Source organism: Sturnira hondurensis, unplaced genomic scaffold, assembly GCF_014824575.4.
Source record: "Sturnira hondurensis isolate 20B ecotype Veracruz unplaced genomic scaffold, ASM1482457v3 Scaffold0007406, whole genome shotgun sequence".
Lineage (NCBI taxonomy): Eukaryota > Metazoa > Chordata > Mammalia > Chiroptera > Phyllostomidae > Sturnira > Sturnira hondurensis.
The window spans coordinates 9,245,807-9,272,938 of record NW_028080037.1 but is presented as its reverse complement, the minus strand read 5'-3'; the positions used below and the strand labels follow the sequence as shown (position 1 = coordinate 9,272,938).

The 27,132-nt window shown below is 49.0% G+C and overlaps 1 protein-coding gene across 1 annotated transcript in view; it reads left to right on the top strand.

Annotated features, from left to right (window-relative positions):
- LOC118991337 (kinase suppressor of Ras 2-like) overlaps positions 1-27,132 on the top strand; it is a 218,727-nt gene that overhangs the window by 40,361 nt on the left and 151,234 nt on the right. The window contains exon 2 of the mRNA XM_037052604.1: positions 25,778-25,918. Within this exon, the coding sequence (XP_036908499.1) occupies positions 25,778-25,918 (141 nt within the window). The remainder of the gene's footprint in view (positions 1-25,777; positions 25,919-27,132) is intronic.

Here is a 27,132-nt window from a genome sequence, read left to right as displayed (position 1 = left end):
GCTGGTTGCTTAGGAATATTTTGCCTTGATGCAGGCCCTTAAAGGTGAAGGCGGGTGTGCATTTCCACCTTTGTTTGGATTTCGGAAGCCTTGTGTTTCGCGCAGAGCAGCCTCGCTCTGTAAACACGACGGTGGATTCTAAAATGTAATCCAGGAGGAAGCCAAACTCAGGACAGAGCCTTGCAGCGGGTGGGGCCGGGGTGGGGGGCGGCGGGGGTGGGGAAGCCTAAACAAAGCCAAAGATAAAGAATTTCCTAGTCACTTCTTTTCTGATGTTTATGTGGGGACATCTGTAAGTGGACGCCTGGCAACTTCATCTGAACACACTCTATGCGCTGCTTTTCCATAAATGAATCAGCTTCACTCGAGCACGAAGTATCAGTGGGAGATAGTGACGCCACGTTGCCAACCGATAGCTTTCGATCCCTGTCTCTTGCAAGCACCCACCCCAGGTATTTCTTTTTCTTACTGCATGCTTCTTTCTTGGGAACCAAGGATCACGTTGCCCGTACCCAACCCAGATCTCCCAGTATCTCCCAGCTCTCACTGGGAGCTCCCACGTGATGTTTTCCTATCTCGAAGACAAGAAGTGTGGTGACCCTGAATACCTTTTTACTGAATTGGCAGTTCCCAGAGAAGGGCTGTCCAAGGATTATTACAAGGGCAGCTGAATTATTATATAGCTTTACAGGAAGAAAAAAGGAAAATTTTTACAATATTAAAGATACAGCTTTCCTATTTCCCCTCCAGATATTTCTGGAAAGCTAACACATTAATTTGCATTTCATGACTAAACAGTGTGAGGTTAACTTGCTTTAACCTTGTATTCTTACAGGTGGTTGGTTTGCTTGCAGATTTTTCCATCCCCCCCCCCTTTTTTTTTCCCTGATATTCTCTCTCTCTTCCTCTTCTGTGCTCACTTAATCTCTAAACAGGTCAGGGCGGCAGAGCAGTTTCCACTGCGGCTGACGTCAATCCCGCCCTGCAGATTCGTTAGCAGAGGGTGTTGGGAGAGGGGTGCAGCTGGTGCCCTCACCTGGAGACCAGATCTCACCTGAGATACCTGCCCCGTGTCATCTTGAGCTCCCAGCCCCTGGCTGGGGGTTCCCAGGCTGGAGGCCTCGGGTCTCTAAGTTTTGCAGATTCTGGCTGAGAGAAAGTGCACCTGTTCAGTCTCCGTGGAATCAGTGTGGCAGGGCTCCCCTGTCCCGAACAAAGGCAGTTGATCACGATGGACATCATAGATGTCATAGACGTCGCAGTCAGAGAGAGCCAGGTGCGGAGTTTGGTGTTATCCATTACTTTGTTAATCTGAGCGAGTCAAGTCACCACTCCGAGCCTCGGTTTTCCCCAATGAGGAAAATAAAAATATCTACTTGATAGAACTGTTGACAGGCAGTGTGTCTCAGAGTGGGGTTCCTTTGAACGAGCATCAGCTGGGCACTCGTTAGAAGTACAGGTTTTCACACCCTACCCCAGAGCTACTGAATCAGCAACACTGAGAGTGGGCCCCAGGGGTCCGTTTTAATAAGCCCTCCAGGGCCTTTGTCAAGAACCTCTGCTGGAAGGAGTCGGTGAGAGACTCGTGGACACATTGAAAACTTATACCTTACTGGAGAAGAAGCTATGGGAAGATAAGTGACTTATTTTTTTTTATTTATTTTTTTAGAGAGAGGAGAAGGGAGGGAAAAAAAGGGGGAGAGAAATATGGATTGGTTGCCTCGTGCACACCCCCAGCTGGGGACCAGTCCTGCAGCCCAGGCACGTGCCCTGACTGGGGATCAAACCAGCGGCCTTTTGGTTTTCAGGACTGGTGTGAGCCACACCAGCCAGGGCAACACAAGACTTTTAAAATGTCTATCATCCATGAGTCCCCAGCACCAGGAACAGTGCCTGCCACATGGTAGGTACTCAGTAAATATTTGTGGCATGTATAAATGTTAACTATTATTGTGACCACTCGATTCTCATTTTCTTACCAATTATTACATACTGCTTTCCTATTTTTGAGTCATGGAATTTGATCAGAAAACGGGGAGCGTGTAATCTAGTCCAGGTCTTTACAGAGAGACAAGAGTAAACAATTTCTATCTCATGGTCATTTTATTTATTATTTCGCTCTTGGTACGGCTCCATGTCTCGTTCCCAGGCGTGAGGCAAAGGTGTGATTCCAGCCCTTGTCACCTGCTTCTCAGTGAAGTGTTCTTTCTGCCACAAGTGGCCGTCGTTATCTGGAAGAGAACCCAGTCACAGCAGTTCTGGGTCCTATGTATTTTTCTTTGCTTATGTGCCATAGCTGAGGTGCATGGCCCACGCAGTGCGTTAGCGTTTCTCTTTCCTCCGAGGGCTGCCCACTTCCCTTCGTCCCTCAGAGCAGGGCACGTTGGCCACCGAGGGTACGTGTGGCAGTTTGGGGCTGGGGGCTGGTGTGCAGGCAAACCGTGGTCATCACCGCGTGTTTCATTTCATCGGTGTTAGAAAATGCATAACTGATACTTCATCTCAAAGGTGCAGCTTACTCCGCAGGACAGGGCGGAAAGGAACAGTGAAAGTGGGTCTGCATCCACTTGCATGCAAATTGGAAAGAAGTAACAGTTGTGATTTTAAATGAACGGCAATGGCAAAGATCTGCTGGGAGCATATTTCGGAAACAGCGGCCCATGGGCAGAGAACCTCATCTTTGCAGTTAAGCACAGCTGGACTTGAGTTTGGGACCCACCGTTTACCAGCTCTGTGACCTTGGCTAAATCAGTGAATGTCCTGACTAGGGACCTGATAGCCACACCTCTCCCTTCTTTGTGTAGTAGCCTCAGGGACACTGTTGTGTTCCTTGCGAGTGATTTGTTTCTGACATGTGACACCCCCTTCAAAGGCTAGCATGTGAACCATTTTTCACAAAGCGTTTCAAAAAATTTTTTAATCCTCATCAGAGGATATGGATATGGATTTGAGAGAGACAGACAGGCAGACAGACAGACATTGATGTATTGATGTGAGAGACAGACATCAATTGGTTTCCTCCCATATGCACCCCGCCTGGGGATCGAACCTGCAACCTTTTGGTATAAGGGATGATGTGTTAAAGAATTGAGCCACCCGGCCAGGGTGGTTTTTATTTTTTATGTCCATATTTTATTTTTTTTAAATATTTTATTTATTTATCTTTAGAGGGGAAGGGAAGGAGAGAGGGAGAGAAACATCAATGTTCGGCTGCCCCTCATGCGTCCGTCCCCCGCGGGGAACTGGCCCGCAACCCAGGCATGTGCCCCAATGGGGAATCGAACCGCGATCCTCTGGCTCGAAGGCCCGCGCTCAATCCACTGAGCCACACCAGCCAGGGCTTATGTCCATATTTTAACAGCTGCATTTGCCTCCTTGGATAGAAAGGACTAAGCAAAGTGGACCTTTCGTTATTGTCCTGGTCATCACCAGCGATGTGGACCACACGCATTCCCCCGCAGTGGTATTCCGGGGATAGACTTCGATATTTGAAGTGTTTGCCCCCAGGCAGGTTTGCCAGGTAAAGTACAGGATGCACGATGAAATCTGAATTTCAGATAAACAGTGAATTGTTTTTTAGTGTAAGAAGGGCCCATGCGGTATTTGGGCAGGAATGTTTACCCTCCGTTTGTAGCTCAGAGACGTTCAGGACCGTGTCCGAGGTCACACAGCGTGTAGGCAGTGCAGCTCGGATTTGAACCTCAGCAGTTGGACTCCAGAGACTGTGGTTTGACCTCTCGGCGTTGTTCAGTATCTGTTTGCGATGAACCCATATACAGTACATTTTGAACCTCTGGAGGAATTTTTCTTTCTTTAAAAAAAAACTTTTATTGCCTCAGTTGGGGTGACACTGGTTAATTTTGTAGATAGGGTTCAAGTGTGCAGGTCTATGAGCCATCACCTGTATGTCATACTGTGTGTCCCCCACCCCACGTCAAGTCTCCTTCGTCGCCATTGAGTGCCCCTCTGCCCTCTTCTACCTCCCGCATTGGGTGCCTTCTTCGGTACGGGTTTGGGTCCTGGTGCTGATGTTCTTATGAGGGGAAAGGTCATTAAAAGCCGTGGGTTATAAGTTGTAAGTTGGGTTTGCCTATCTGTAACATTTCAAAAGTCGGGTGAATAATAACCAACTTGTGACATATCTCTATCTATCCATCTATCTATCTATCATCTATCGTCCCCAACACTGTGCCTGGACATGCCGGTTTTCCGGACGTGGTAGTCATCATGTAGAAGTTGATGTCTGTGTTCTGTGTTTCTCTTCTTTCCCTGATGCATCCCGTTAGATGTTCTGTACATGCCTACTGCAGCCTGACTCTAGCCCCTTAGGCTCCTGTCAAAGAGTTGTTGTTTTTGTTTCTGTTTTTTTTTTTTTTTTTTTTTTTGCAGAGGGTCTGTTCCGATGGGAATGCATGTCTGGCGTTGTGTGTCTTATTAGCTGTGTTCCAGAGAAATATACTCCTGAATCTGTGTGTTGGTAGGCGTTGGGAGGCCTCTGGGTTGGGTGGTGGGTAAGAGGCGGTGAACCTCTGAGTAAGCTGTCCGGGCGTCTGCATTAGGTTTGGGTCGCTGCAAGCGAATTCAGCCACTGTAGACAATATGCATTTCTTCACCTCACAGGTTTTCTGGGCGATCTCTCCAGGCCTAGTTACCGGGGGTCCCAGTTCAGAGTCTCCCAGGTGGCCCCCAGTGTGGCCGGGCTGTGTCTCATCTGAAGGCCCGCCCAGGGAAGCACCTGCTTCTCAGCCCTTTATTTGCTTGCAGCTCTGTGACTGAGGGCCCTGTGGTTCTCGCTCACTGTTGTCCTGTTGGCCACCTTCATGTCCTAGCAGTCGCCTGCAGTTCCCCACCCCTATGACTGTCTCTGTGGGCAGTTCCGCAGTTCCGCTGTTTGTCCCTCAAGGCCTGAGGGGAAGTCTTTCTCTCCAGCCTGGAGTTTTACATAATGGGTCCCAATTCTGGGAATGGCATGCAGTCCCATTTGCCACATTCCAGTGGCTAGAGGCAAGTCATGTGTTCTGCCTACACTCCAGGGCGAGGGCTGTACTAGGGTGCGACAGGTCCCAGGCCATCTTGGTATTCTTTCTACTTCCCGCAGCCTCCGTGGAGACCATACTTAGATGTTAGTGTATGGGCTTTGTGAAAACAGTTCAACATCTCGCAAGACTTGGTCTACGCTTTATTTTATGGTTGTGCCCCAAAGTGGGTGGGGGGATGTGGGTGGAATCGCTGGGTGTGTGGTCTTGGGATAAGCAGAGATTTTTATGTTTTTGTCACACCCTGAGTGTCCATGCTGTCTGTGCCAGTCCAATTCACACACCTGTGTCCCGAGACTGTGTGTGTTCACGGGATGCTGGGGTCCCTCGCGTGGTGTGGTGTGAAGCCCTCGGAAAGTGGGGGGCTTCTTGTCAGTAAGGGAGAGCGTGAGGCCATCTGATCCTGCTTCCTGCCTCGAAGCAGGAACTTGGTGTAGACAGGTCCTTACGTTACCCGAACCAGAGCAAGCCAGGAGACCAAGGAGCCCCGTGAGAAACCGCCTCCTGTTTTCTCAAAGCAAGTGGAGAGAGAGATGCTTCCCTAACCTCTTCTCCAGCTGGAGGACTTTGGAAGTGTGACTGCACTTGGCTTGTGCTGAGACAGCTGCTGGCAGGGGTGGGGGGTAGCTGTCAGCGTCTGTTCACAGTCCCACCCCCTCAGAAGTGCACTGGAGTCTCCTGACCCCGCCCCGCCCGCGCCCCGCCCCCCCCAGCCCGGGAACTGGTTTGCAAGAGGGGGATGCGCAGAAGGCCGCCACCCGCCCACGGGCAGCCACCTGGCAGAGGCGCCAAGTTGCTGAGCGAGGGTAACATGTGGCTGCTGCCGTGCGCGTGTATGTGTGTGCGTGTGCACACACGCGCGGGGGGCGCGGCACACTGCCAGCCCGTTCGCGTGGGCGGCCATCGTCTCCAGCCAACCGAACCGTCTGTGGGGGAGACGTGAAAATAAAACAATCTTCCCAACAATGTGGGGACTTGAGCCCATGGTTTTGGTGGGGCATCTGCTGGGTGGCTTCTGCCGTGGTCGTGATCTGCCGTCCCCATCCGGGTGTCTGTGCATTGCAGACAGCTAGCACCCAAGTCACCTAGCTCACATTAAAAAAAAAAAAAAAAGGAAAATTACCAACCCAGTGCTTATTTTTGTACCAAAGGGGATTTCCAGGCGGGGAGAATTTTCCACCCCTCTGAAGGCTGTTGCTACCTCAAAGGCGCGTCTGCTCGGCCAGGTAATGGGGACAGCACGGAGACCGTGAGAAGCCGGAACGGCAGTCACAGGAGACGGCAGCTGGGCTTTGATTGTATTTTTGGACACTGCAGAGCTGATGTGGTTTCCTAGTCAACCTTTCAGGCTGCCTGATCATGGAGGCTGCTGGGCGGACTGGAGGGTGTTCTGCTGCTCTTCACGGGAGCCCAGGCCTCAGACGGGCGGGTCAGGGAGCACAGTGCTCTCACCTCGCTGCCCAACGCGCCCAGTGTCACAGCGATTCTTAGTGTGCGCGTCTTTCCTTGGCACCCATGCCTTGGTATTGTTTTCCCCCCTCCAAATCATTTTCGCCGTGCCCATGTGGCTTGAAGCTGGCGTCTGTCGTGGCTGGGGGGATGGATGCTAATGAGGTGATAATTTCTGATGACGAATTATCAGGATAAGGCTGCCCACCCTACATGCTGAGCCCCAGTCCCTGTTGACTTGGGCAAAGAGGAACAGGGCAGAGGGGGAGAAAACCACTTCCCTCTGATGCCTCCCGGGCAGCGGGTGGAATGTCACAGCCCTGCCTGACACGGCACCTGCCCTGCCCAGCTCTGCCTTGCCCTGCCCAGCTGGGGGGTAATTCCTCTGTGCCCGTTTTATAAAGGTGGAGGCTGCGTTCCTTGGCTGCGTGTTAGAAGCACATGGGAAGCTTTAAAAAAAAATGAGATCTGATTCACGTGCCGTAAAATCCACCCCCCACCCTTTAGAGTAGATTTGCAGTTGTTTTTAGTGTATTTACAGGGTTGCACAACCATCACCACTGTCCAAATCCAGAACATTGTCATCACCCCCAAGGAAACCCCATGCCCATTTAGTGGTCACTCCCCAAACCCTCCCCCTCACCCAACCCCTGGCAACCCCGGGTCTCCTTTCGGTCTCTGTGTTTGCCTGTTCTGGCCCTTTCCTCTCCGTGGAATCCTACAGGAAGTGGCCTGCACACTTCCCGTGTGACCCCAGGATGATTTGTCTGCGGTGAGGGATGACGGTGTTTAACGGGTAACAGCGTGACCCAGTGGTAATTCCTCGTCGACAGGGGAATCCAGCAGCCCTTCGAGGGGGGAGATGGGCTGTTGCAGTATTCCACCGTGAGGCCTCCTTTTCCCTTCCGCTGGAACCCAGGTCTCTCAGCTCCTGGTCCAGCGTTATTTCCATGACACCATTCCAGTGTGATGCAAGGTTTGCCAGAAAGATGTCCCAGGGTGGGTCCAAGCTAGAAGGAAAAAAAAAAAACCCCAAAACTGTGATTTATGGACACACACACAACTTCACCTGCAATAATCAAATGGATCTAAAGACACAGGCGGGAGGGGTCCCCACAGAATGTAAACTGGCCATGAAACCACCCCTACAAGTTTCTTGACCCTTTAAAGACTTTAAACAGAGAAGACCTTGAAATGGTGATCTTATCTGACATGCCTGGATTGACAAGCAGTGTTGCCGGGGTAACACTATTGTGGTATTCTGGGCTTGGCCCCCTTAATCTGGAACTTACAAGTTCCATTGACAGAGGGCAATCACGGTTGGAGAAAACACACACCCAAGGCACTGTCCGGGGCTCCCGGTACGCCCGGCTGATCGCTGAGGCCCGTGAGCTTCCACAGAGGCTGAATTTGGTCCTGCTGCGTAATAGCTTAAGGGACTGTGGACAATGCTTGTCCCCCTTTCTGAGCCTTAGGTCTTGCATCTGTAAGATTGGGAGCCTCAAGTATGTAGTGAGGGTGACCCAAGACAGTCACCCTCTGTCTTTCCTGGACCACAGCATCAGCATCACCTGGGCACCTGGCAGAAATGTGAAAGGTGGGCCCTCTCCAGGCCACTGAATCACAGCTCTGGGGGTGGCACCCAGCTGTCTGTGTTCTAACAAGTTCTCCCAGCAATTCTAATGCACCTTGCAGCTGGGGAGCCATTGGCTTAGGGGAGAGGGTTTCTCAGCCCCAACACTATTGGTATTTGGGGCTGGATAATTGTTTGGTGGGTGGCACAGTCTTGCACACAGTAGGATGTTCAGCGGAGCAGCACCCTTGGCCTCTACCCACTAGATACCAGTAGCAGCTCCTCCCCTCCAAATTGTGGCCACCAATGAAAGCCTCCAGACGTTGTCAGACATCCTCTGGGGGCCCAAAGCACCCCTAGTTGAGAAACACTGGTTCAGGATAAAGCAAGTTCCTGACCCAGGGCAGGCTCTTAATAATTAACTTTCTTTGCTTTCTTCTGCAGTCGAGCCCTCTGAATTGTAATAGGAAAAAAGGGGGCCTCAAGATGCATGCCCTGCTCACTTCTGTGAGGGTGCTGACACTGTAACCCGGTGTCTCATTATTTAAAAATAGTCACACCCTTTAAACTTTCTAACAAAATTTTCCTTTGGGTTGCAGCTAAACATGGAAAATCTCAGCCCCGGGGACCCGGGCTGATTCTCCCCCAAGAGCTGAGCAGCGGCTCATGGGGATTTTGGTGGAAAGTTTCAGGCTGCTGCGCGTGCAGAGCTCATTGGCCAGCTGCGCGGGCACGCAGGCCCTCCGCCTCCCCGCCTCCCCTCGGGCTCCTCCCCCGTGAGAGCCACGCAGCCGGGGCCATCCACGCCCAGCTGTCCCACGCTGCTAATAATAACCAGAAGAGATCTGTTTGCCTCTGCGGGTGAACTGCCTCTCGTGCCCGGGTTTTCTGTCTGTGTGTCACCTGAGTTTGAAGAGGCCTCTGAGGCTGGGGAGGGGGCCAGTGGCCCCATGTGGTACTGGAGTGGGAGGACCCGGCTTCTAATTCTGCCTGTGCCGTGACCTTGCACCGGAGGTGCCGCAGCAGGTCATTTGGGCGTCTGATCGCCCTCATTTCTACATCTGTCAATGGAACCTGTGATACCCGGAGCTCCTGTAGGGACACACTTTAAAAAAATTGTGGTGAAATATAGAAATATAATAGAATGTACTGTGGCGGCATCATTTTAAGTGTACAGTTCAAGGGCATTAAGTACGTTCCATCACCACGGTTCATCTCCAGGACTTTTCCATCGTTCCAGACAGAAATTCTGTACTTCGTAAATGCTGACTCCCTGTCAGCGAGGGCCCCCCTGCTGGTGTCTTTGACCTGGTCTCTTCTTCTCTTCCCTTTGCCCAGCATATTCCAGCTCTCAGTTCCTGAAACATGCCAGTGAGTGCTTTCCTACCACAGGGCCTTTGCACGTGCTGTGCTTGGCTCCCTGGCTCCCTGTGTAGGAGGACTGCCTTTGGCTGGTCCGGGGAGCAAACCATCCTTCCCTGTTAGTGCTTTAAGTACTTTGTTGCAGTCATAGCATTTATCACAGTCTGTGGGGATCTTCTGTCTGCCTACTTGCCGCTCTTCCCCACAAAAATAATAGTTCCATAAGGGCAGGGATCCAGTCTGTCTTGCTCACCATCCAGAGTTTAGCACAGGGGTTTGCACTTGCAAGAATCAACTGTTTGTGCATTGTCTACTGTATGCCAGACACTATGAGAAGCACTTGTAAAATGTGATCTGATCTTATTCTACTCTGCTGGAAGTTAGAAACTGACTTGACTATTTATATCTCTTGAATATAACCGACACACATTGCCTCATGTGCCTAATGTGATGCTGTTGGCTTTTAAGATGGGAATCAGTCCTGGCTTCTCTATGTTTTCATTATACACTACCAGGAAGGTACTGTGAGTGAAATGCTTATATGATGGATGGATGGATGGATGGATGGATGGATAAATGGCTGGCTGGCTGGATGAATGGATGGATAGGTAGATGGGTAAATGGATGGTTGCATGGATGGATGGATAGATGGGTAGGTGGATTGATGGATGGTGGACAGATGGCCAGAAAAATGATTAGGCTCCAGATCTCTGTAACCATCAGGCCCCAAGGTTGAAAGGAACCTCAAGATTCATCAGTTCAACCCCCTCTTTGTGTATGACCCCCTTCCACTGAAGTGGAAGTTGCGTGAGTGTGCATGGGGGTGTGGGGGACAGTTGAATGGCGACTTGGAACACAGGAAATTATGAGTGTCTGACAAAGTCTGGCTTGGATACTACCTCCTCCAGGGAATTTTCTCAGATTGTCCCTCCTAGAGCCCTCTCTCTGTCCTTGAAGTATTTGGCGTCTGCCCCGGCTCTAGTGCCCACCGCCCCCGCAGTCACTGGAAAGGACCGTGCACAAAGCTGTCCACTGCGCTTCACCATGAGCTCCTCCAGAGCAGGGCCTGGCTGAGCTGTGGGGCGCTTCCCCCTTGAGGTCGTCTGGCCTTTTATAGCTGCCATGGTGTTTTCCTGCTGAGGCCTGGAGATGCCTCCTGGATTTGGGGGGCATTTGCTCTATACATGTGCCCAGGACATCCCAACACCCCTTTAGACGGGCCCTGACTAGGATTGTGGTACTGGGTGGGGGGAGACCCTAAGCCGGTCAGTCTCCTGTTCTCTCTCATGTCCTTGAGTGACACCAGTGCATTGTCACTATCTGACGCTGCCGGACTTAAATTGACAACCTTGGCCTGTGGCTGCCTGTCACCAACTCAGCTGGCCCCCCCGGGGCTCGTGGAAGGAGTGCCGCTTCGGGGCCACTCAGTCCTGGGTCCTCTGTGCCAACGCCCAGCTAGACTTGTGCCAGGTCAGTCAGTGGACCTGCTGTTCCCACTTGTAAAATGGGGACAATGAGGCCAACCTTTCAGGCTTGTCACAAGGAGTTGCCATGTGTTAGCTGCTGAGATGGTTGGGAGAAACGACAGAGCAGAGGCCAGAGGACAGCGGTGGTGAGGACAGTCACTGCACTAACGAGGGTCCCGTGAGTGAAAGAATTTCTCTTCCCTCCTTCTCTTTGGGAGGAATAGCTTTCCACTTCTCTCTGGTGTCAACCTCATGCCCAGGTTGGCAACAGATGGTCGGAGTTGCCAGTCTGCTCTGTGCGTGTCCCTTACTCACCAACCCCCCTCCAAATCCCAAAGCAAATCGAAACAAACCAAAGTAACTCAGGACTTCAGGCTGGGGTGCGAACCCAGGACCGATTAGGCAGTTGTGGGGTGTGTCCACGAAGGACACGTTCCATTTCCTCGCTTTTGCACACCCCGCATTCATGTGTAGACCACTCTGTGGTTTCAGTCACTTCCTAGGGGGGAAGTTACTCTTCATTTTTGGGAGAATGCAGAGATGACAAAGACAAGACCCCCTTCCCTTAAGATACTTAAAACCTGGTGGGGAAATGAAGATGTGAACATAGCCAATCCAGGAACATTTTAGGTGCCCGGCATCAATGTGGGGGTTTGGGAGGTGAGGGTGGTAGATGGTTCTCTGGGCGGGGAAAACAGAAGGCTTCTGGCGTTTCTCACTTGCACACACAACCAGGAAGGCTCCCACCCAACCCCGAGCCCCACCTGCTTGGCCGGTGGTCTCCTCGGAGCACGGACCCTGGTGCGGAGATCCCCAGTGCGGCAGAAGGAAACACGTAGAGTTGGCTCTCCTCGTCCGGCGGAGCCAAGATGGGTGTGTTAAACGTACATAGGATGCTTTTGCCTTTCCCCATCAGGGTCGCCTCTAAGAATAACCCTGGAATTTTTGAACTTGGAGTCACTCTGCAGGGGATCTGTTTCACTCACCCCTCACTTAACGGATAGAAAACTGCGTCTGTGCCTGGTTGCGTGGCCTGCCGCAGGTCTCCTGCTCCTTCATCCTGGAGCCGGGAGCTGAATGCTGGGCCCCTGACTTCATTTTCGTCTTTCTTTACCCGTGCATTTACAGGGCACGGTGATACTGCCTGGGTCATCTTAGCGGGGCCATTTTCTGGCTACATTGAAATTTTCCGACTGTGTTTTGGGGTCAGAATCCTTTAGCTTGTGTGTGACATTCACCAAAGGGGGGGAAAAAGTCAAAATCGATGAAGCCACTCCCAGATTTCCCATCCAAAGCTGCTCAGTATTGAGCAGGGTTCAGGGTGACAGCATTACCAAACATTTTGGGAGAACCCACCATAAATACATTGGAGACAGGTTAGCGGTTGTGTTTATAGCCTCCGCGCTCGCTCCTGTAGGTTTTGTGGATTCTCCTCACTCTTGGGTAAATTTCACAGTCGTCCCCCGCCCCCCTCGCCCCATGTCTGCCCTGGACTGATGCTGCGTTGCTTTCAAGATCCCAGAAAGAGTGTTATTGTTTATTTGGGGGAAAAGGTTCCGGGGTGTTTGTTTCCTAAAAAATTGGACATGGGACTGAATCGAACCCGCTGTGAGGGGACGGGCACAGTCTGTGTCCACACCGTCCAGTGTGCCAGCCCCTGGCGCGTGTGACTCTGAAGCGCTGGCAAGGTGGTGACTGGGACTGGAGACCTGGGTTTTCACTTCTGTGGAATTCAGTTTTCATTGGAGAGATTAGTGTTTAGTTTCTTTAAGCAAAAACAAAAAGTCAGTACGCTTATTCTCCTTATGCTTTTAATTCAGCTTACATACAGTGTTATTCCATTCATGTGAGACTAGTGAATTTTTATGGACACATATAAGGGGATTTTGTATAATGTTTGCTCCCATTGACAACCAGAGTAGATTAAACATGTTCAGACTATTAAAATGTGTTTGTAAATTTGATATACAGGAATTTTTAAAGTGCTCTAATCATTGACAGACAAGCCTCCTCAACTACTTATATAGTATATAGAAACATTAAAAACTGAAACTTATAAATATGCTGAGCCTTAAGTCACTTGCTAATATTGTATATAAATTGAATACAATTTTAACTTAAAATGTGTCTCTAAATCAGTTATTCAGTTATAGATTTCACATAAGAAAACGGCAAACTCTTAAGTGGCCAAATTATATAAAGCAATCAGAGAACATAAAATAAATCCTCCAAATATATAAACGCTTTAGTTCAAATGTTAACATTGTGGATTTTAATTATCTTAAATATGTCTATTACTCATCCTAGATTTTCCCAGAATGTAAAGGTACCATCACACACACGATTCTAAGCTTAAGTTAAAAAATTTTTTTATTAATTTATTTTTAGAGACAGAAGAACAACTTTACGTGAGTTGCCTCTAACATTCCCCCAGCTGGAGGCCGGTTCCACAACTCAGGCATGTGCCTCAACTGGGAATTGAACCGGTGACCTTCTGGTTCACAGGCCAGTGCTTAATCCATCGAGACACAGCATCCAGGGCCTAAATTCTTTTTTTTTTTAAATCTTTATTTACAATTTTTAGAGAGAGGGGAAGGAAGATAGAGTGGAAGAGAAGCATTGGTTTGTTGTTCCACGCATCTATCATTCATTGGTTGATTCTTGTATGTACCCTGCCCAGGGATTGAACTTGCAACCTTGACGAATTGGGACGATGCTCTGATCAACTGAGTTCCCTGGCCAAGGCTCTAAAGCTTGAATTCTAATGAAAGGTTTGGGGGGTCCAATTCTCTGATTGCCTGAGATCACATGATGACCAGTAGGGACATTTTCCGACGCTTATCAGTGTCGCCTGTAAGACACTCTAACCAGCTTACTCACTGTGTCGATTACTTAAGTGATTGTAATGGACTTAAACCGACCTGCACTCAGTTGCCTGTGCTGGGTGGGAGTTCTGCTGGGCAGCGAGCGAAACTCCAGATGGAACAGGCTTCCAGAGTCTCAGTGACGCATGGCCCAAATGAGACCTGCTCTCAGTGCTTTGGGGTTTCTTTTTCCTTGTTTCTTCTGGTATTCCTTGACTTCTGGGGTCTTCGTTCTAGTTTCCCTATAATTTAGGCCGTGGATAAAAAGGTAATACATTGCTTAGGGCAGACCCTCCACAGATGTTTTGGTGGCTACTTGGCTTCAGCTCTCAATCCTGCCAGCTGTCCTGGGACCACAGGCGGGACCTCCCAGAACTTCTCCCTGACCCCGCCCCAGCCACGCCTCTGCCCAGCAGTGCCTGCCCTACAGGCTTTAAAAATTTTTTTCAACTCTATGTCACTTACCAGGAGGTATCAGGGTTGAAAATACAGGGCTAGGCAAACATAGGCTTACGGTTGTGAGTGCGTAGAACAGAGTTTATTCTTGTGTTATTTATTAATGATTGCATTATTTATTTGTACTGTATTAGAATTGTAAAGTTACTTTTGACCACCCCTATATAGGTGCAAAGCCGTACACGCTTCTCTGTATACCTTGGTCCCTGGTGAATTAATAAGGGTGGAGGTAAGGGAGGTAGACAGCAGGGAGTAATTTAGACCGACCTTTTCTCCCATAAAGCCGGCCCAGGGCAAAAGTGTGTAATTATTTATTAGTGTTTTTGCAGGACCCGCTTTGATTCAAAAAGGTCTCGGGTGTTTTTAGCTGGGGTCACAGCCAAGTTTGCCCACGGGGGCCGCCCTTTTATCCGTCTCTCTCCCACTTTTTTCTCTCCGTCCTCGGGAGTGTGGGTCCCATCACATCGGCCTGCCCTCTGTGGCGGCTGCAGCCCCTTTACACACATTCATTCAGCCAGCTCCCTGAACTGGCATTGCGGTAGGTGAAGAAGCTGAAGGCGGTGGTTCTGGACTTGGCGCCTTTGTTAGGACTATCTGGGGACCTTGTTTAAAACAAATGAGAAGAGAAGCCCCCTGTCCCCAAGCGTCGTTGATTGCTTGCGGATTTGGGGGAAGCAGGGGCTCAGCAAGTGTATTCTTAACAAGCTCCCCCAGGGGTTTCTGCTGCAAGTTCGACAACTTTTGAGTGTGGTGTGGAAATAAGGAGGGGGACAGGCTTGCCCGCAACCTCAGCCCTTGTTTGTTATCCTGGTGACCAGAGGCAAGTCACATGTCACTCTGTGCCTCCATTTCTCTTATCTCCTAAAGGGAAGTAAAAGGCTTCTTAGCCCTTAGGGTGCATCTGACAGATTATATATATATTTAGATTTTATTTATTTATCTTTAGAGGGGAAGGGAAGGAGAGAAATATCAATGTATGGTTGCCTCTCGTGCGTCCCCTGCTGGGAACTGACCTGCAACCCAGGTGTGTGCCTGACTGGGAATCAAACGGAGATCCTTTGGTTCTCAACCCCGCACTCAATCCACTGAGCTACACCAGCCAGGGCCTGACAGATAATATTAATGAAGCATCAGCACACAGGCTGGCACGTAGTAACTGCTCAGTAAAACTAGCTATGATTATGATATATTACTGTCTCATAGTTTACTGAGAGCAGCATCATTAATAACATACCTAAAGCAGTGGGCACAGGGCTGGCAAATAAAAAATGTCAAGAAATGTCAGTTTTGCCCTGGCTGGGTGGCTCAGTTGGTTGGAGCATTGTCACCTACTCTAAAAGATCTCAGGTTCGATTCCTGGTTAGGGCACATACCTAGGTTGTGGGTGTGGTCAAGTGTAGGTGGGAGGCAAGCAATCAATGTCTCTCTCTCTCTTTCCCCTTTCTGTTCCTCTCTGAAATCAATAATGAAACGTATCCTTGGGTGAGGATTAAAAAGACAGCATCCATTTTGTTCTTGCAAACATGTAATAATGCTATATAAAATTGCTGTGTTTATGTCTCTGAATTCTTATCTGTACGTATGCGGGCAGACTGCGCGTTACAGCACAGTATAGTGTTACAGCATGAATCTTAACGTTACAGTAACGAGCGTGCGAGGAAGCTGGCCCGGTGTCTAGTGAGCGCTGCGAACACCACGAACCCCTTTTTTCTGTTTGTAATATTCAGTAGTGGGCAAAAGGAAAAGGCCCCAGAGGCATCCAGGGATTCCCCCAAAGAGCATGGCTCTGGCTGGTTTGCGCGGGAGGGAGCTGGAGGGAACTGGGCTGAGGACCTGCATCCCCGGGGCCAGACCCAGACCAGTGAGTCCGGTCTGCTTCAGCCAGAGGGATCCGGCTCTAACCGGGATGGGGAGGGGAGAGAGGAAGGGCCCTCTCCCAGGCCTCCAGCCCTCAGCGGGGAATTGCCCACGGATGCAAGAAGGAAGGTTACTTGAGACGTTGGCCAGTCAAATAATTCTCTCCCCTGTCAGCTGGCCCCGCTGTGCGCCGGGGATGTTATGACAATGGTTGCTCTGGCAACCGAGGAAGGCGTGGGGCTGCCGGCGGTGGCCGCGGTGGCGATTTCCTTACCCTTCCTTGCTTGCGGGGCGCTGAGCGCCCCAGGCTGTGGTCACAGAGCCAGGGCGCTGGAAAAGGAGTTGGGTTCATGGGTAGAGGCCTGGCCCCTGTTTTGCATGACGCTATTTTATCGATCTGCCATGAAAAATGTGCTGAGCGCCTACTGTATGCAAGGCCCTGCTAGGAACACGGGGCGGGGGCGGTGGCGGTGGGGGGGAGACAGGAACAGGGAACCCCATGCTCTTTTGAATTCACACTCTGATGGGGGTGTGTGATGGGGAAGCATAACCATGGAAACCAATAAACATAAATTGTAGGACAGCTATGAGTAGCTTATGGAGGGGGTGGGGGGGGGGGAAGCAGGAGGCTGTGATGGCAATATCGGGAGTGGCCCGGAAGGGCTGGCACCGGGAGGACAGGAAAGTGCCATTTCATGCCACAAGCTGGAGGGGGCGAACCCTGGGCGTCAGGAGGAGGCGTGAAGGCCGGACCCCTTAGCTGGTGGCCTTGCCCTCCGCTGCTGGCCTGTGCCGGCTCCAGAGAAGGCAGTCCTGATGAGGCGCTTGCTGACGGGCAGCCCCATGGGTGCGGAAGGTTCGGGAGCCTGCCTCTCCACCCGTCCCCTGCAGAGGGTTTGTGAAGGATCACGAGAAGGCCCTCAGTTTGTACCGCGTTCCCAGCTTTCACCAGCTCTGCTTCAGTTTCAGTTTTTGTTTTGTTTCAACCCCACCGAAGTGATGATGGTGTGGGGCTCCCGCAACCCAGACCCCAGGGGCTTGCCCATGGTCTCCAGGTTTATCTTGGTTTAGCTTCCAAGTGAAAAGTTCCACGTTTCACATTAGAGATTTCAGATGTGATTATTTATAGTTGTCACATGTCTTGACTTTAAAGTTTCTTTTTTGTTTATGCTGCTAAATTTACCGTCGTGCTAATACGGGGTACAGTAATAAGGCACCGAGGATGCTAAGATCCAGGAGGGTCTGAGAATTTTTCCATCTGCCGGAAAGGTGCCAGGCCGCCCCCTGGTGTGGAGATAGAGAACTACATCCCTGGGTTCCTGCTCTCTCTGAGTCCTGGGTTCCTTGTGACCCTGGGCCCAGGAGACCTTATTCTGCAACCAGGCAGCCCAGGGGCAGGGGTGGAGCTCAGTGTGGATGCGCTGTTTCTAGAAGCCCTGTGTTTTTTCACTCAAAGATGGAACCTTTGGACTTTCTGCAGTTCAGCCGTGCGTGGACTGAATTGAGGGTGACCCAAAAATTAGGGCACCCGGCAGAGTGAGGCACTACCTACCACAGCCCTTTTCCAACCTTGTGCTCCTCAACCTTGAGCCTCTAGACTGTTTAGACCCTCTGCTTCAGCAGATAGCTATTGTGAAGAGGGCACAGGGGTGGGAATCAGGTCCTGAGTTCAAATGCTGATCCTCTAGCTTCTCCAGTTCTGTGAACTTGGACGTGATTCCGGTGCCTCTGAGCCTCTGTTTCCCCATGTGTAGCGCATTAATAACAGCCTAACTTGCACTTCGTCATTGTCACGATGCTCTTTGGGAGCCATTCTGGGAAGTGACTTATTTGTGATGTAGAGGGATTGAGCGCCGTCCCCAAGGTTCCAGAGGAGGTCAGTGTCCCTCACACCTTCCATGGTGAAGAATCAAGTCTTTTCTTTCCTGGTGTATTGCAGCCAACACTTTTGTAAAATAGGGTAAAGAGGGTTTACTAGAAAAATGAACCACACCAGAAAACTCAAGCAAAATACAAGTCTTACTTTGAAAGCACTAGATTCAACAGAAGTCATTCCTTCGTCAGTTAGCTATACTGGGTCTAAATAACCTCCTTTTCTGCCCCCAACCCAGCGGGGCCTGGCCTTCAGGGAACTGGTCCTCAGGTCACACTCCGAAGAGCCCTGCCTCAGGGCAGGGAGGGTGTATGAGTAGTTTTGTAACCCTAGTTCTTTGTGTTCAGGAGGCACCTAAAAAGAACTTGGAGTGAATAAATGAGAGCTTTTCTTAGAATAAGCAGAGAACTCCCGTCGTTACCGCCCTGCGACCAGGAAGGCTCCTCCAATCCGAGGCTGTTCTGACATTTGCCTCCTCGGTGCCCGCACTGAACCCTGGCTGCCCTCCTGCTCTGGCTCCTGTCCTTTGGCCTCGTGATTCGTGATTCGTGTTTGCTCATCTGTCTGGTCCACCCCGCTGGGAGCTCCTCCAGGCCTAGACCGGTGCCGGCTGCCCCTGGTCAAGGTCTCTGCCCTGGGGCTGCTCTGCAAAGGTCTGCTGTGTGCACAGGAGCCCACAGAGGAGGACCAGCCCTCCGGCTTCCGCCCTTCAGCTCATCCGAGAAAGACACTGCTTTCCTTCCATAATTCGGATAATAGCTGCACGCTGCTCCTGCTCCCCAACTGTCAGTAGCATTGGGTGCTTGCGTGTTTAGGATCTCTGGGCCTTCCCCGGGTTTCCTGTTCTAGGGATGGGCCTAGAGGGCCCAATCAATTAAAAAAAAGATTTTATTTATTTATTTTTTAGAGAGAGGGGAGGGAGGGAGGAAGAGAGGGAGAGAAACATCAATGCGTGGTTGCTTCTCGCACACCCCCAACTAGGGACCTGGCCTGCGACCCAGGCATGTGCCCCGACTGGGAATCGAACCGGTGGGCCTTTGGTTCTCAGCCTGATGGGCAATCTACTGAGCCACACCATCCAGGGCTGGCTTTTTAACAAACACCGTCAGGTAATTCTTCTGGCCAGGAAATTGGGGAGAGAGGGAACAAACGTGTAATATTACCTACCCCCTTGGGAAAGCCGCTTTGTGCAGATTAGAGGAAATAATGTATATGAAGCACTTAGCAGAATACCTGGTGAATATACTCTATATTACATATATTTAAAATGTACGTAATAAAATGGTTGACTGTCCATGTCCCATGTATCTTTATTGATTTTCATGTGACTTGTAACTGATTATCATATAGGTAATTTAAGCTTATAGAAAAATTATAAGATACATGTGCACAAAAAGTATATGTATAGATGTATATTATATATAATATAATAATATGTATGTATATTATATAATGTATAGTATTATATATGTATATATGTTGTATGTACTACACATATATAGTACAACGTATAGTATTTTATATATGTACATACACACATATTTATTTTATATTCAGAAAGTGGGATTATACTGTACCTGTGACTTTGGCTGCATTGTTTTCTCGCTTGACGGCAGATCATGACATTCTTTGTGTGTTGATAAATGAGAGTTTTTAAGACTTGGGTTTAAGTACTGATTTATCCACTTTTCAATACTTGCTTGATGACCTCGGGCAAGTTACTTAACTTTTCTGGGCCTTGGTTTTCTCATTCGTAAAATGGGGCAATAACTGGTCCTATATGGCAGTGTTGTTAATTAGATAATTCATAAAAGGCGCTTGTCACAGCCTTGGTTCAGAGAGAAGCCCTGCTGGCTGTCGGCCACCAGTCTTGGGGACCTGGTGGGGAAGGCTGCTGACCCCCAGGGTCCCCGTTTGGAAAGTGCTTCTCAGTCTCCGCACAGTCCAGTCTCGTGCTCTGGGCAGTTCTCTGTGTTTTTCACAGCTCCAACCAGCTGCAAAAGGTCTCATTTCCTGAAAGGTGATTCTTGGGTCCCTTCTCCTCAAGGGGCGAGCTGGGCCTGTGGCTGCCCTTCCCACTCGTCTTCCCCATTCTACCGTGTCCTAAACCCACCTCCTCTCCCCTGTCACTATGTATCACAGTGGCCCAGTCTCAGTGTGCCCTTGGAAACACCTCCCCCGGTCCCAAGCATCCCTTCAGCAACTAGTTAGAAAACAGTGTTCGTGCCTATGTGGGGGGGGACTGTGCTCATTTTCTGCAGGGACAGTATCTCAGGGGACGCCTCAGCAGGCCTGGGAGGAAAGGCGGCACGTGCCCATTTTACAGATGAGAAAGTGGAGGCTCAGGGGGCTGGCATGACTTGCCAAGGCCTCAGAAGACACTTACTTCTCCCACAATGCCGGGAAAGTGTCCCAAGATGAGGAAGACCCTCTCTGCCCTTGAAGCGTCAACGCCCAACTTTCAGATCTCCAGTTCATTGGGAAGGACCCATGAACAACTCATAAATCAGTACAGCAGCCTGGTAAAGAGAGGGGGCTTGGGAGTCATACCCTGGCTCTCCGATCTAAATAGTTCTGGGGACCCGGGCGAAAGACCGCACCTCTTGATATCTCAGTTTTCTTGTTCACAGAATGGGCTCAGCCAGCCAGCCTGGCGTCCGGCATCGTGGCGCGGTTTAAAAAATGAACACACACATGCAGAGCCCTGGTCCCGCAGTGCCAGGCTGGCTGCAGGCGTCTAGTTCATGGTGACAGCTCTCGTGCCGTGGCTCCCCACAGTGCTTTATCGTAGCCGACAAAGGTGCCCTGGGCAGACAGCGCAGGACTGCACGCTTGCTGGGCTTTTGACCCTGGTCTCAAAGGGGGCCCTCCTGCAGAAGATCGAAAAGAAAGAGGAGGATCTGGGAGCTAACGGGCAAGATCCTTGAGGCTTGGTACTGAGTGAAGCAAGTAAGCTGTGGAAAATGTATACTTCATGATACAATTTCGGTGAGAAAAACAGCCCTGGACGTAAAACCACACTGCCATTTTTTACCTGAAAGTGTGGCTATGCAGGGAAACGGTCTGGGGGGACAGGCTGGTCTCAGCAGGCTCCTTCGTTCCCTCTGGGGAGAGGGGTCAGCATTAGTAGGGATGGTCAGAGGGAGCTTCGGCCTCACCTGGAATGTTCTAACTTGTTCTTTAACAAGGGAAATATATACTTGTGTTTATTAAATAAAGTAAATTAAAATAAGTGCGACTGAGCAAATATGTCCACTGTTGTCATCTGTCAAATGTAGATCTTCCTAGCACCTGGCTCTTGGGAATGTGAGGCTGTGTTGACATGATGCCCGTAAGACCTTGAGCTTGGCCTTGAAAGTGCTCAGTGATGGTACTTTTGCTTATTTCACTATGCTTATTTCACTTACTCATCCAGATATGGGAGGGGCTCTTCCACTCTTTAAGATACCTATTATCTTTATTCTAAACCAGTAATAATGCAAGAACAACTGTGATACATTTTATAACAGAGTATATACAAATAAAATGCCAAGGAAGAATTGATGAGGACTCGGGGGAGCAGCTGACATTTGAGATGGACTTTGATGAAAAATTCAGATTCCCATGAGTTGGTGGGACGGTGTATCAGTTAGCTGTGGCTCCCCATAGTGCTGTGTAACAAACGACCACAGAGCATTATTTGCATACAACACAAAAATGTATTGGTCATACGTCTGGAGTCAGCTGCAGGCTAGTGGCTCTTCTGATCTTGGCTGTGCTCACTGACAGCTAACAGGCAACAGTTGGCAGTTGGCTGAGTTAGGATGGCTTTGTCTGGGATGTCTGGGAAAACTTGACTGCCCTGTATGTTATCCCTCATCCTTCAGTTGAGTTAACTAGCCTGGACAGAGTCCCATGGAGATGGCAGACATCCGGGAGAGCAAGTAGAAACATGCAAGGCCTCTTTCTATTGGCTGAGGCAAGTCACCTGGCCATCCTGATTGAAGGGGGGCGGGCCCAGACTGTGCCTCTTCAGTGAGTTAACTGCAAGGTGGAACCTGGAATAATCGTCTACAAGTTTGAACTTCATAAGACATTGTTTCCCAAACTCAGCAGCCTGATACCCCACTGTACTTTTTGTCATATCCATGTTTTCTTTAAGCCAGTTCAATTTTTTAAACATACCTATATTTTTTAAAAAATAAAACTTTGTATAACTATTGCAATAAAAAAGTACTATCACTTGCCCATGAATGGAAGACAAGAAAAGAGATACAATGAACACAAAAGTGTCATTAAATTGTGCTAAATGTTGTTATCTGCCCAAGGCTGTGAGTCTGTGTCCTGCTCTCCTGGTAAAGAGAGATTAGCAAGTGTTAGCTGTTAAAGACACAGAATCGCTGGCTGAACAGAGGCTGGCTCCTTGAGAGACGGGCGGGCGGCTGGAGAGGCGTTTGGATAGAGGAGCACATGTCTGTGCTGTGATCCACGTTATTTCATGCCATGCCTAGTGTCCCCTCAAGTTACCAGTGATGCTTCTCGGGAACGGGCGTTTCCGCAACGACTCGGTTACCTTGCTCCTGCCTCCCAGCAGCTAGCCTTCCCAGTTTTTCAAACGTTTGTGACCCTCAGTACTTTTTAAAGGCGTGAGAATGATGTCACTGACTTTTCTGGACATGGATTCCTTGTGTCTTTGAGCAGTTAATAGGGCACCGTGCGGGTTTATTTGAAGACACTAGATCTTTCTTTCTTTTGTCGTATTTGAAATCCAGCACAGGCACGTATATAGGTATGTAAGAATCCACACTAAAACCGTATCTACTCAGAAGAAAAGGGGAAAAGCCTGAGGAAAACCAAGGAGCAAAAAAGCCGAGACATACAGATATCGTACAGATGAAGTAAGCGTGTGTTACTTTCAGTCAATTTCTGCAAATTGAATGGATTCAAACCCTATTAATTTCAAAATCAGGACTTGAATAATGAATTATGAAGACAGTTTTTAAAAAGTCCAATTAAAAGTACATTTTCTTGCAGTATAACTTTAATCTGTACCTTTTAAACCAGGCAGAAATGGCACATGTGATCTTGAATGTTTATTATTTATTTGAAAACCGATTAATTTTAATTTATTGGAAACATAACTCTTTTCCTGACGCCGGTAGTCAGTATATCTGGGGCTTACCCCTCCAAGCTACTGGTGGAAGAGGTTGGTGAATTCACAGAACACAGAGTCGGCGCTGTTGCAAGGCCCTTCTGAGTGGTCCTTGGGTGCCTCTTGGCGTGAACGGTCTCTGTTAGCCCTCTCCACCGTCCTGCGAAGTAGGGGCACTTGAACCTTCATTTTCCAGGGGAGCAAACTGAGCTTTAGAGCAGTTTTACGACCTGACGCTGTTCAGTGGGGACCGGAGCCCAGCTTAGCCTGAGGTTCTGGCTCCTTCCTGAGACTGCCTCTGACTACAAACGCTGACCCGAAAACAAAGTACAGCAGCTACGATGGTTGAGTGGAGGAATGCTCGTTCTCTGGTTCCGTGTCGTGTTCTTCCAGTGTTTTCCCCAACGACTAATGGGTCCTCCACCCGGGCGGTGCCAAGGGAGCAGGCCTTTCCCGCACTCGCCCTGGGAGTGGACTGCCTCGTCTCGGGGTATATACAAATAGAATGCCAAGGAAGAATTGATGAGGACTCGGTGGAGAAGCTGACATTTGAGATGGACTTTGATGAAAAATTCAGATTCCCATGAGTTGGTGGGATGGTGTATCAGTTAGCTGTGGCTCCCTATAGTGCTGTGTAACAAACGACCACAGAGCATTATTTGCATACAACACAAAAATGTGTTGGGGGGCCTGTTGTGCTTCCATTGCTGAGCTTTCTTTCCCACATTGTGAGTGAAGGCGTGATCCCAAGAAGATCTCTTTTGTCCTGGAATTTGCTAGAACAGATTTGAAGAGTGGTCGCTGTTGGGTACAGGTTTCCTGCCTTCCTTTTCTTCAGGAATTCGGGGCTGGCTTGGATCCTCTGTGCCAGACACACCAGGAAAAAGGTCCCCTTTGGGTTAGTCAGATTCTTTTTTGAATTCCCATAGCCTGACACGGTACCTGGCATACTGGTTTAAATTGATTAAATTAATATATTTACATATATTTTTAAATTAAAGAATTTTAATTAGTAAATATATTTTTTAAATTAAAAATTTTTTCCATTATAGTGGATGTACAGTATTATATTTGTAAATATTTTTTGAGCGAATGAGTGAACTGGAGGTCAGGGGTCCTGCCCACACTTTGCATATACCTAACCTTTGGTTCAAGTAAGTCTTAAATTTACACTTAAAAAAAATGTCTAAATATTGGAAAAGCAAAGCAATATATAATTGTTAGAAAAACTAAAAATGTATAGTGCACAGTGAAAAGTGAATGCCCTCTTTCATACTGATTTTTACTGTTATAGATCATTGTATATTTTCAGATTTTTCTGTGTTTGTAAACATATTATTGACACACATACAGTTTCTAAAATATAGATGCAGTCATATCATACAGGGTCTTTGCAGATCACTTTTTCACTGAAGAGGAAACTGTTGGAGATGTTCCCAACTCAACATATATCCATCTGCCTATTGCGGAGTTTATGGGTTAATAGTATGCCATTCTGAGAGTGTGCTTCAACGCACCCATATTTACTTTTTCTATTAACGTACCTTTTCAAAAATTGTTTTCAAGGTTTTAAAATCACAAACAGTGCTGCAGTGACTGGCCAGTCTTTTACCTCATGGATACATGTGTGTTTAGAGTTTTCTGAAAGGAAGTTTCTAGAAGCGAGATCGCCGAATCCACGTGCACGGGCCTTAAGATGTGGATGTCATTGGTGGCATTCTCAAGGGCTCCTCACATTCTCAGCGTTAAAAAAAAAAATTGCGAAGCCTACTCAAACATTGTTTCCACTAATAATCAGCTAATACATCTATACACTGTACTTTCTAATATTTTGCTATAGAGAAGCAAACGGGAAAAAAATAGATCACTCAGAATCTTACTACAAGAGATAAGTAGTGCTAAAATTTTCTTATATACCCTCCAAGGGCTTTTTCTGTGTATTTATACACATGCAGCTTATAGAATGTTTATGCCTTATTCCTACGCTATAAATATTTTACATATATTATGCATTATTTTAATGGCACATCGTCATATGGATACAATGTAATTTATTTACATCCTCCCCTGTTGTGAAGACTTGGGTTGTTTCCAGTCGCTCTCGGCTATTCTCAGCTTGGAGCAAAGCCTCATAATATCCTAAATTGTTCCTTTAGTATCAAATCTTAGAGCGGCACTGTTTGTTAGCAATATAATGAGAGCAACAGATGTGAGCCCAATGTGTAATTTTAAATTTTGTGGTAGCTCCAGAGACAGGTGAAATTAATTTTTTATATTTTATTCAACCCTGTCGATCCACAATATTATCATTTAAACATGTAATCCGTGTAAAATATCTTTGATGAGATAGTTTACATGATTTTTTTTCTTGGAGGTCTGGTGCTGTATTTTACACTTGGAGCGTATCTTAGTTCAGATGCTAAAATTTCAAAGTTAGGGGAAATACAGCCCCCCCCCCCAATGATGAAATTGTGTCTGTAGGATGAGCCCTGGGGGTGGACTTGCTGGGTCCCAGGATACAGCAGTGGAAATGTACAAGGCTCCAGCCAAAGGTCTCCCCCACCCCCACTGAAGTGGTGCCAACACGTGTCCCCCTCCTTCAGAGTACGGAGCCGAATGGGGTTCGGGTGGGAGGGGCCAGCGTGGAGACTCTTGCCTGTCTCCCTCGCGGCGGTGCCTCTGAGACGTGTCCTCATCTGTGTCTTCGCAGAGCAAGCTGGTGAAGTACTTCAGCCGGCAGCTGTCCTGCAAAAAGAAGGTGGCCCTGCAGGAGCGCAACGCGGAGCTGGATGGCTTCCCCCAGCTCCGGCACTGGTTCCGAATCGTGGACGTGCGCAAGGAAGTCCTGGAGGTGACCGGAGGCGGCCCCTACCCTCTGCCCCTGAGCAGCCAGCAGCCAGCCCCTCAGGCAGTGGGGTGTTGGCCGTGCCCGGCACGTAGTAGGCCCTCAGTCAGTACGTACCAGATGAAGCCATTAGAGATCCCCTCTGCACGGGTCATTAAGAGCGACCCCGTTTCAGCTCTGCCCCTTGTGAACTCAGCCACATTGGCCAAATCACTGCACCGCCTGGGCCAGCGGTGGCCGGCGGAGCGCCCTGCTGGGGTGCAGTCACTTCATGCGTGTGCATTGCGGTGCAGCAGCCCCCAGCCACTCGAGGGTCTTCATCACTCAGGTTGTGGTTAGTGTGTGCACCTGGGGGACGGAAGTCTTAATCCGTGTTTAATGTTACCTCACTTGGCCAGGGGCCACCCGGTTGCACACCACAGTCTTGGGGGGGGTCCGTTTTCTCAGCTGCTAAATGTGTGGTGACTGTCTCCTTTCCCCAAGTGGCAGGGAAAATGCGAGGACCCATATAAAATGTTCAGCTCTCAGGAAACGTCAGCTTAGTGTTAGGGTTGAAAGCTGGTGGCCTCAAGCTGTGTCTGATGCACAGGCATTTTTTTTGTTTGGCTGATACAGTGTTCAAAAATATTTTCAGTCCACATTTAAATGCTGAAAGTGTTTGTATAAAACCCCAGCTCTCTGGCTTCCCTTGAGAAACTGGAATCACTTACAGCCCTGAACTGAATTCCTGGCTAGTGGCCGTGAACTGAATCTGCGGCCCGTTTGGGTCCCACAGGCTCCCCAGGTTCACAGCCTCGCTCATTTGTATTTACCTCGCCTGCAGACACCCAAGCTCAGATTCTGACCTTAGTCTTGAGAATCATGAGCCCAAGGCCACCAGCCAGGCCGTGAGGATAGGCTGGGGTACCCGCGCCTTGTCTGCAGCTCACATGTGTGTCCACTAGAGGTCCCCTTTCTCTGGAGGAACTGGAAGTGTGGAGAAGCCTCTGAAGACAGACTGTCTGGGTTCCAACTTTCTTGCTGTGTGACCATGGGCCAGTGGTCTAACCTCTCTGAATTTAGTATCCAAGTTACAGACTAGTGTTAGTGATGAAAGTACCTACTTTCTGTGGTCTTTCTTTGTAAAAGAAAAACCCATGAAAAATACTTAAGATGGTGCTTCGTCCGTTTCAGTTATTATTATTATTATCATTACATTATTTTATGCAACAGAGGCAGAT